The 11,980-nt window shown below is 34.6% G+C and overlaps 1 protein-coding gene across 1 annotated transcript in view; it reads right to left on the reverse strand.

Moving 5' to 3' along the window:
• LOC140139955 (uncharacterized) overlaps window positions 1-11,211 on the reverse strand; it is a 56,768-nt gene extending 45,557 nt beyond the window's left edge. Inside the window, exon 1 of the mRNA XM_072161741.1 lies at window positions 10,647-11,211. Within this exon, the coding sequence (XP_072017842.1) occupies window positions 10,647-10,872 (226 nt within the window). The 5' untranslated portion in view covers window positions 10,873-11,211. The remainder of the gene's footprint in view (window positions 1-10,646) is intronic.
• Window positions 11,212-11,980: the final 769 nt, after the last annotated feature.

An 11,980-nucleotide genomic window follows, 5' to 3' on the forward strand; every position in this document is an offset into this window, starting at 1 on the left:
GACCCCATTGATATCCCCATTCCCCCAAACTTTATCACCATCAAAATGCAGATTTTGGTGGCAGGTGGCCTTGTACTTTATGCTACTGTGAGACACAGTCCGTGAGAGTGAGATATTTCACTCGGGAAAACTTTAAATAAGAATGTGTTACAATCAAACCCAGCCATTAAGATGATTTTGATACACAGTCTTGAAATACACGATAATTTATGAGACACAACTTTACGATTGTATCATTATGACCAAAGGGTTTTTCCAGTTAAAGGAAATAAAAAGCAAAAAAAATAAAGTATCAACAACTATCGTTACTTATTAGACAAGCATTGAGTTCCCAGCAAACACAAAATGTTTTTACAACGGTTGTAACAGGTTATATTTTGGACTTTTGGTTTTGGTAAAAACGTTTTGATAACATTAAATGTCGGGTTATATAAAGGTCATGAAAACGTTTTAAAACGTTCTGTATGAAAACACACTACAGAAATATTTTTAAATGTTTTCAAAATGTTATTGAAAAATATTTTCTGGAAACATTTTTTGCCAAATAGTTTGTCAACACTTAAATAACGATATGTTAGAATGTTTGCAGTAAGTTATAGAAAAATGTTTTTGAATCTTCTGGCAATCTTTTTTCGAATGATGTCGAAATCGTTTTGTGTTTGCTGGGTTACAAAAACGTCAGATAGTATACTCACATCCAATGAATTTGCGTCCTCTCTTCTCAAAATTCATTAATTCTTGTAAAAAATAATACCGATCAGCGTCAACGTTATTTCGTTTTGACATGATATAGTCCTCGACTTGGTCAACAGTTAAATTATCATCGTCTCTTGTTAAATCATCACTAATTTCCCATTCGGCAAATACTACAGAGGCGAGGGTCAATGCTAAAAATGTAATTACAATGCTGGAAGTCATAATGTAAAATTTAAATAAAAATATACCGTCCTTCAAAATCACACACAGACACACGAAAGCACAAGAAGTGCACACCAGTTAATCCGTAAATTTCACTAGGTATTTCTGTTGTATAATGACGGAAAATGCTCCTCAAAATTAGTGACAGCGTAGGTGATAAAAAAGTCTTCACGACGTATCACTCATGAAATTACACTTAAACTGTTCAATAATGTTGGATCTACTCAAAACCGGTACTCATGGATTGGTGATATAAGTCAATACTGAATCCTCACCACCAGGCGCTCAGTGCTACAATGCTATATGCGTAGTACAAAGAATATCTCGTAAGGCCCACGCATACCGCATAACGTAACTATCTCTTCACACTTACGATTACAGGAATATCTTCTAAGGTTAGTTTTCAGGACTGATTTTGATCCAGAAAAAGTAAAAGCTTTCCAGTTCATCAATAATTCACTTTTCTTAGTTTTGGTGGTGTAATGTTGAGATAAACCACTTGCTCACCGTTGAGAAAAACAAAAGATTGTGGGTTATACATTTCCCTTAAAAGTGAGAGTTACCGTTGTACGTGTTTTAGCTTTAGTTTCAGCGCTTTCATACAATAGAAGTCCCACACCGAATTAATGAAATTTATGCCTTCTATAGGTCAGGAGACAAATACCAATTTGGATGCTACGCACGCCATAGATAACACAAGAGACTAAAAGGATACAGTGTAATTCGCGCGATTTGGTATTGGATAGGATCTAGGATAGCCCGATTAATATTGGCTAAGTTTGCAAAATCATCTCAAATTTTTATGATAATTATCCTATCAAAAGTTTGAACGACGTAATAACCATTCTATAATTAAGAATAGTTGACTTAATTGATTCCTTACCATGTTTTAGTTTGGGTATATACAATCTTTGCTTAATTCCGTCAAAACTAAGGTCTACCACTTTTATATGTGCAATAATATGCGTACAAGGTCATTAGAGATCTTAAAAGCTGCTGTTCTCTATGGGGCCCATGATTTTTATTATCACACAAAGGAATTGTACCTCATGGTTAATTTCTAAAACTTAACTTAAACAGTTCTCCACAATAGCACACGTGCAGGATGATGTTTAACATCGAATGATTGTCAAGTCGACTATAATAATGCAGGCCTGTTTCCGGGCCCATTTCATGGAAAGCATAATATTATAAAGGGCTTCACAACTATTGTAGACAATATGAAAATAACAGAATACAATGAACAAAGAGCAAACATTCCAGGTAAGAAAAACAAAACATACGCAAAATATTTTATATCGAATGCTACAATCCCGGACATAAGTAGTTCGAACACTTGTGTCAAAGTAGGACTGTTTGAGACCGTATTTCTGATATACTTGTCCTATTAAAATTTCGCTTTCTTTGACGTGAAGTCTGAACCATTTCCTACTACTACTACAAGCCTCTCCCTGCCCTTCTAATTAATGTTGGATGTTTCTAGGGGTGCATGACCAAAAAACCACCCAACAACATTGATCGGGGGAATGGGGGCATATTTTGAAGTACCTATGTTAAAGTGTTATTATCGGGATTGTAGACTAATAAAGAAACCTTTGCCACTTTCCTGGTTTTGTGGATGGGTGCGTATCAGACTTTCAAACGAAAAAAAGGAATAAAACAACACATTCCAGAAAATAAATGAACACATATCATTGAGTTATACATTGATTTCATATCGTATTATAGGCCATGAAAGTAAACTTTGCCATGTTATTGTTTTTGTGGGCCTTTTTCCCTACAAAGTTAAACACGTGAATCACGTTCTATATGCGTTAAACTGTTACAGTGGTTAAGAATCAGTGATATTAAATTGATACTGATACGAGAAAAAGTGCATCCACGTTAATGGAGAGAGGTGCCACAAAATTGTAAAAGAAAACGATTTCTTAATGTAATGTTTATAATATATTTATTATGATTTGTATATATATTTTTAAATTTTTAAGTGCTATAGTTTTTTAATATTATGTAGTGCTATTCAGCTTTTAATTATACAGATTAAAATCTAGTTTCGTAAATTTACATTTGTAATAAATATAAGAACAACAAAATTATTTATTGTTTCAATGTTTCTTACGACATAATATGTTTTGATTGTTAAAGGGTGTCATGCTTTATTTAAATGATTAGAAGATAAAGTATCTTTTAAAACACTGTATACCCACGTTTGATATTTAGCAATTAACGATCTGGTGATATATTATTTTACTGCAATGTGCCATTCGTTTTTATAAATGATGGTTACTAGTATAATTTCAAAATATTGAAAAAACACAGTCATTGTATAAAGCTTACGGACCTGTTTCTAACCGTACACATTACGTTTTGTTACCTGGAGAGATTTGATCATGTCTCACCTCCTTTTTCAACCAAATTGACGGTAATAACTCTGTGAGGGATCAACATTTAACCTCAAATTGCCTCAGGCAAATCTCACTTCCTGGGAACCAAATACCACACATGGTCATTTTTATTTAACTCATTCAGTATTCATTGTATCATAAAGTACGTTGACATCTTTATCAGAATGGAACACAGTTGTGTCGTCAGCGAAAGGAATAAACGACAACAATTTTGATGTACAACAAATGTCATTCATATTATAATAAAAAGTAAGGGTCCCAGTATTGATCTTTTCTGCTCATATTGTGGCCAAACATTTCATATGACATAGTTCCCTCCGTGAACAAAAATAATTATATTCAATCTACGTGTGATTATGCATTCAAGGAGTCGTATATTTCTGAAGCTTAACGTTTGTTGCGCAAATAATAATCCGTTTAATAAGAAGACAGATAGACCTTGCCATAAAGTAACTAAATAAGGATAAAATCAAATCTACATATGTCAATCCTCGTGGTCTGCGGTCGTCTTCGATCTAACAATTTAGTCTGTAATTAATGTTTCCATATATTTTTAGCATGTCTTAATCTCCTTTGTATCATATCTGTTTCTGGAATTTAATTATGTTAAGTCGTGTTCACACGGTCGGACATAAGTGAGTTATTACCGGAAATAAGCGACTTATTACCGATAATCGTGATTTATTACAGGTAATAAGTGAGTTAAGTCCTACCGTGTGAACACGACTTTAGTAACATGATCTGATTCATGTATATTATAAATCCGAAAAACAAAAAACAACTACACAAATAAGTCTTTCGATTTATCAAAATGTCGCAAGCAAGTATACTAGAGATTTAGGACTACAATGATGTTCTCTCTGGCGATTGGGCCACACATCCTCCATGTAATGATGCTATAGGGGATCGCTACACCTCCTCCACAGCGAGTCTGTTACCTTCACAGCATTTAAGAATGCCGGTACTCATTTATACACCTGGGTGGAGAGGAGTAATCGAGATAAAGTGCCTTACTCAAGGGCACAACACGATGGCGTCGCCAGGGCTCGAACCCGCAACCTTCCGATTATGAGTCGGAGCTCGTTCCGCTCGGCCACCGTGCTCCCTCAAATAAAAGGTAGAAAAAGTACATGTTTCGAAGAAACAATGTGATTTCTTAATGTAATTTTCAGAATCTATTTAAAATGATTTGGAAATTATTTTACTCTCATCGATAGGTAAATAGTTAAAGTCCCATTTAGTGATCCCAGCGAAAGTGTAAAAAAATTAAAATAAATTGTTTATTAATTGCTTAAAATGAAGCATAAGTCATTCAAATTGTCATTTGAGTTTTTGAAATGCAAAATTTGGCAAACAACAAAGAAAGAAAACAGCAGTATTGACTAAGTTGAAGCCCTATTCAAATACATGTGGTTGATTTATAAACTGTCAGTATATAAACTACAGATTCCTATAAAATGCCTTATTTTGTCATAAATACACAGCTTTCGGCTGAACCACTAGCAGTATAATATGTTAGCATATCAGTCTATGACAATGTAACATTTTGGAATAACAAAAAATCAGTTATATAATAAAGATAACAATAAGCTAATTATGTATTGTTTCAATAGTTCTGAAGAAACATAATGTTAATGGGCAGGTCTATTGCAAAAACAAGTTTATCTCTATTCGAAGAGAATAATTATTACATTACAAGTTGACACTTTTGCAATTTTTTGTGCGTATTTCTCCTGAAAAAGGAGAAATTGTGTGGGGTAAAGTTCAGCCTCGTACGTGTTCTTCCCCCGTTTGAAGCGTACGTGTTCTCCCCCGTTTGGCTGACGACGTAGGTAAATGAAGCAGGCACTATATCATGCTCTCATCATACAATCACAATCACTTTGACAAGTTTGACATTAGCAACAATGAGTTGTACTATCACTTACCATAACAATGCTGCATAACAATATGCACACTATTGTTCTCACTTCGGGAACAAAGCCCACACAGTATTGTTACTATGCGTTTGTTTTGTAATATTTCATCCAACTGAAACTATATCATTGCAATATACAGGGAAATCAGACTTAATACGGTTTATATGCTATTCTCAGATGAAATTCTAAGCTCAAATTATGTATTTATTTTTTAGGCCTAATATTTCTCATGATATTGATATACATATGAATTGTAATATTACAATTGTCTAATATGTGACCGTACACCACGAATGAGCCGTAAATGTCCTCAATTGTATTCTGAGTTACAGTGTAAAATGGGCATGAAGGTCATATTCATAGGTATTTCAATTTGGTGCTACGTGTATCTCATTAAATGAGGTACACGTAGCACCAAATTGAGGTACCTATGAATACGACCTTCATGCCCATTTTACACTGTAACTCAGAATACAATTGAGGACATTTACGGCTCATTCGTGGTGTACGGTCACATATATAAAAAAAAATAGGCTGATTTTATCCATATGTTTAAAAACCATTAAATTTGTAATACTTAATTTGGATTTTTTTCTGTTTTCTACAACAGTATACGTTCTGTCCATTTAGAGCGTTTATAGTCCCTTTTCTCAAAGCGGGCACATCTCATTTCATGACGTCACCGTTTTTCTAGGCCAAATCTGTCTCGTTCGAAGGAACTCACCGCTTAAGTTGGTTTTTGCGGAATATCAATTTTAAACGTCTTATTTTCTCAAAAAGGAGTCATTTTCATTGTCCTCATAATATTAGCTTGCCAATGATATGATGTTGTTTTTGCAATAGACCTGCCCTTTAATAGGGGAAGGGAGTTATGAATTAAATGATAATAATACATGAATAGTGAAACATTTAGCAAATGAGTAGAAGACCTCAACATATATCGTACTTTATATTGGTTATTTAAATGCTAGCAGTTAACGATCTGACGATCTATTATTTCACTGAAATATGTCATTCGATTTGATAAATGATTTCCATTTAAAACAATGAAACAGTACAACACGGCTAAAATGGTTGACTCCTGGTGGGATAATGCTGTCAAGAGTATAACGTATGATACGCAGACAATAATCCGCCTTGCAAAAATACAGGGAGTCCTTGCTATAAGCAACATTAAGATGATATAAAAACTAGGTATATGTCTGTGTGGGTTATGGTCGACCTCGATTGAACGATATAGTCTGTAATGAATGTACTTTCTTTTTGAAATATCTCTTAATCTATTTTATGCTGGCTTCAAAGTTTCATGCCACTGTCGCTTAAAGTAGAGCGCTTTCTGTTACGTCGAGAAAACCACTCTGTTGCATTGATCAAGAACGTTAGCAGACCATTATACCGTTTGAGTGGACTCGTGATTGAATTATGTTCGTAACATGAAATGGATACTCTGGATATAGCCGAATATTATATATAAAATATGAAAAACAAAAGAATGGATGTCCTTCGATATAGCAGTAGGTCAGGTTGAAATTAATTATATTGTCAAAATAGGAAGAGAACAACAAGAAGGTTTCTACATCCGGTGGCAAATATCTACGGCGGACGCGCTCTTGACTCGCGCTAATGCACTCGTTCACCACTCAAACGACTCGGTGTTAACGCCGCCCTTAGAAAACCAAAATGGAGTCTTATGTCAAGACTGTTTTTCACTATTATCAAGCTTATTAAGCAACTGGCCCAATTAAAGTTACCATTTTCCACCATGTTATGCAATATTTGATAGCAATATTATTCTGTCTCTGTCGTAACCAATCTATGACTGCACCAACTATGTCAGTATATAATCATGATTAAATCATTGGCACCGGTGTTTCCAGTTAAAGGAAATAAATATTTTTTATCTATACAATTGGCAGAAAAAAAACCAGCAAAATTAATAAATAATAATTAAAATAAGCAAAATTAGAGGAGAAAAAAACGCAATAACAATTACATCAACAGCAACAACGACACGTATCTTTGTGGGTAGCTTTATTTTTTAGCATGTCTTAATGGGGTACTACACCCTGGCCAATTTGTGCCTATTTTTGCATTTTTCTCAAAATTATAGCACATTGGTGACAGGTAAGATATGTATATTATAGGGCAAGGACTACAACTACTGTACTGAAAATTCAGCAACTCAAGGCAAGTAGTTATTGATTTATTGATCAAATATTGCTTTTCCCTCATTTTTGACAGTTACTCCACAACTGTTGTCTGTGCTGAAATAAAATTTCCAGTGCAGTAGTTGTAGTCCTTGCCCTGTAATATACATATCTTACTTGTCCCCAATGCGCTATAATTTTTGAGAAAAATGCAAAATAGGCACAAAATTAGGCAGGGTGTAGTACCCCTTAATCTCTTTTGTATCATATCGGTTTCTGTAATTTAATTATGTTAGTAACATGATCTGATACATGTATATTATAAATAACAAAAAGGAAAAAGGAAAACTACACAAATAAATCCTTCGATTTATCAAAATGTCGTAAGCAAGCATACTAGGGATTTAGGGGTTATACTGATGTTCTCCCGTTATGAATTTCTCACATAGACTCACAGAATTCCGATTTTGTCTGCTGTAATCAATCCATATTAACAAACACTCAGGCAAATTCAATCGACTTGGTATCACCATGATTTTTACACTGCAAATAAATATACCCACCCCACAGTTTATTGATGAACTTACACAGTTCCCCCTAAGAGAATACTAGCATGCGGGCAGTTAAAACTCCATGTTTAGCTTCGGATAAAATACAAGGTATCCAAGAAATTATCTTATACCGTTCTGTTACTTTCATTAAAATGGCTTTATTCGTTTTGGCATGCACTAGTAGCAATTTGTAATGAGAATTCTTTCAAAGCGATGACAATTGGACAAAAGTATGAGAATTTAAAATTTTCACTTCCAAATGAATGAGAAATACCAATTAACGTGTCAACAACTTGTCACATTATTTTAAATGAGAACATTTACCACTTGTAACATGTTGTTTACACGTCAATTAATATTTCTCATTCATTTGGATTAGAAAGTTTTATAGAAGTGAGAAAATTTTCAATTATCATAGTTTTGTCCAATTTTCATCGCTTTGAAAGAATTTTCATTTTAAATTTCCCCTAGTGGTGGCATTAATATTTTTTGAAATGGACGAAAACTGGATGGGTGTAATTCATAAGCCATACAAAAAAATTGCCCAAATAAGGCAAAGATTTAAGAGCTTAAAATGCTGAATAATGCTTGATATGGGAATATTGAGTTCAGATATTTCGGTTGAAAAACGTACTTTTTGTGATTTTTACCACTACTTGTTACCCAGGAATGTTATTATTGCAGATGAGATATTGCTGCAAATTTAATATTCACTTTTACGTAGCTTGTATTTGCTAATCTACTGAGGATATGCTGCGGCACTATAAGGGCGAATCGTCTTTATACTTTTATGACAAATTAATCTCTGCCGGCATTTCGAATGATGAAACTGCACACCAGGACCAAGAAAGTTTACTTGCCCATGTTCCTTGGTTTGTGGGCACGTGACAATCATCTGTTGGTTTTTTTCTTCTTTTTGTTCTCTCTCTCTCTCAAACGCTTAACGCGTGAGTTATGTTGCGTCCCAGTGGGGAAACGTCTATTTGATATATATGATTGGAAAATTATTTTACTCTCTTCGATATTTAAGTGCTAAAAAGATGACAGTATGTTTTTAACTGTGTAGATTTTTCGATAATAAAAATCATATAATAAAGATAAATAATAAACCAATTATTTACAATAGTTCTGAAGAATTATGTTAATTGGGAAAAGGAGTTGTGAATTAAATGATGATAGTAGTGAAAATGTTTATCAAATGAGTAGAAGAGTGCACTTTCGAGACGTACTTTATATTGGTTATTTAAATGCTAGCAGTTAACAATCTGAAAATCTATTTCACAGAAATATATATATTCCACTTGATAAATGATTTTCTTTTAAAACAATGAAACCTCTGCAATAAAATAATCCCGGGAAACAGTACAACTCGTGGCTAAAATTGGAATAATGCCGTCAGGAGTTTTACGTTTGTTACGCAGACAATAATCCGCCTTGCAAAAATACAGAGAGTCCTTGCCAAAAGCAACATTAAGATGAAATCAAAACTAGGTATGTGTCTTTCTGTGTGGGTTATGGTCGTCCTTGATTGAACGATATGGTCTGTAATGACTGTCTACATTCTTTTTGAAGTATCTCTTAATTTATTTTATGTTGGCTTCAAAGTTTCATGCGCTACAAGTAGAGCACTTTTTGTTACGTTCAGAAAACCACTCTGTTGCATTTGACAAGAACGTCATCTTAGCATTATACCATTTGCGTGGAACCGTGATTTAATTATATTTGTAATATGAATGAATACACTCTGGCAATAGCCGGACATTATAGATATGACAAAACTAAAGAATGGATGTCCTTCGATATATCAAAACTCTGCAGTCAGGTTGAAAGAGACATACGTTTCCACATACTGTGTTATAAACATGGTAGTTATTTATTATCTTGTCAAAAGAGAAGAAAACAACAAGAAGGTTTCTGCACCCGGTGACAAAATATATCCGGTGGACGCGCTCTTGACTCGCGGTAACGCGCTCGCTCATCACACAAAAGACTCGGCTCTAACGCCGCCTTAAACAAAGGCAAATGGAGTCTTTGACCAAGACTGGTTTTCATCATGCAATATTACAATGGTACACTAAAGTTACAAATTTCCATCATGTCGTGTGATATTTGATAACAATAATTATTTTGCCTCTGTCGTAATCAATCTATGACTGCACCAACTATGTCAGAATATTATTATGATTAAATCATTTGGACCAGTCTTTTCAATTAAAGAAAATAATTTTTTATTTAAAAATTTGGCAAAAAAAAAAACCCACCCCAAAACAGAACGAAATACTGTAAATTATATATGACCAGATCTGATCCAATCAAGCTAAAGTCGTCAATAATGAAACTGAGAAATAGGTTTTAAAAAAAGAGGAGGAAAAAAAAGCAATAAAAACAATTGGACACATAAAAGGTTCATAACTATACAACCAAAGTCAAGAGACTTTGTGATTCAAATGATTCAGAGATTTTACTGAGAAAGTTAGTAATGGTGGTAACTTATTTTTTCAACATTACAGAATTTGGCCTGAATGGATCAGATTAGTTCACAACCAATAACAGCAACGATCACACATCCAAAAGAAAATCAAGAACAAAAAGCAATAGGAAAACGACAATTACAACAATAGCAACAGCAACACATAATTATGGAAAGCTTTTACCTGGCGTAGAAAAAGAAGAGTGAGGTTCAAAAGCAACAAAATTTATACTTACACCCAATTAATTTGCGTCCTCTCTTATCAAAATTCATTAATTCTTGTAAGAAATGATACCGATCAGCTTCAACGTTATTTCGTTTTGACATGATATAGTCCTCGACTTGGTCAACAGTTAAATTGTCATCGTCATTTGTTAAATCATCATCACTGATCTCCCATTCTGCAAATACTACAGATGCGAGGGTCAACGCTAATAATGTAAGTACAATCCTGGAAGCCATAGTGTAAAAAAATTAAATAAAAAAATATACCGTTCTTCAAAATCACACACAAACACACAAAAGCACGAGGCGTGCACCACCAGTTAATCCGAAATCTTCAGAAGATATTTTCTGTTTTTTAATCACACAAAATGTTCCTCAAAATACGCCAAGTGGTAGCGTAAGTTAATATAAATTCTTCACGAAGGAGCAAACACACTACTCATACCACACTGAAATGTTGAGCAATGCTGGTTCTACTCAAAACCGTTGCTACTCATGGATTGGTGAGATAAGTCAGTACGAAATCCTCGCCACCAATTGCAAAACGCTCAGTGCTACCCATGCAAATGATGCCTTAATGCGTATAACGAAAAATGTCTCTGAATGCCCACGCATACCATATATAACGTAACTATCGCTTCACACTTACGATTACAAGAATAACTTCGACGGTTAGTTTTCAGGGCTGATTTTGAGTTTTAAAAAAGTAAAAGATTTTTAGTTAATCGATAATTCACTTTTATTAGTTTTGGTGGTATAATATTGAAGCTAAACCATTCGCTCACCGTTGAACAAAACACCCGATTGTGGGTTATGCATGAAAAAAGCGCAGTGATTTATAGTGCACTACGCACAAGCCTCAGCACACATTAGAGGTTGTCGCTGACCACTACGGCGCCACATCATTCCATAAGCCATGTAAGAGCGCACACCCTAGACATTCCAAGAATTAGACAAATAACCTTCACAACCAGGATCAGCTCCCCGAGTTTCGTACGGGTTACAACGAGACAATCAGCAGTAAGTTCCTTGTCCAGGGGAATTTCAAGCTAACTCAATTTTCCACGAGAGTGTACGAGGCACCGTCAGGGTTCGGACCCGCAACCTTTCGCACCAGAGTCGAACGCCTTATCGATTGAGCTAACTTGACTGCATAACCCTTATTGATGAGAGTTACCGTTGTACGTACGTGTTTCAGATCTAGTTTTGGCGCTTTCATACCATAGAAGTCCCACATCGTATTAATGAAATTCATACCTTTCTAGGTTGCGAGACAAGTACAAATTTAGATGCTACGCACGCCATAGATAACACAAGAGACGAAAAGGTTTCAGCATAATTCGGG

The sequence above is a fragment of the Amphiura filiformis genome, chromosome 18 (assembly GCF_039555335.1).
Source record: "Amphiura filiformis chromosome 18, Afil_fr2py, whole genome shotgun sequence".
Taxonomy (NCBI): Eukaryota; Metazoa; Echinodermata; class Ophiuroidea; order Amphilepidida; family Amphiuridae; genus Amphiura; species Amphiura filiformis.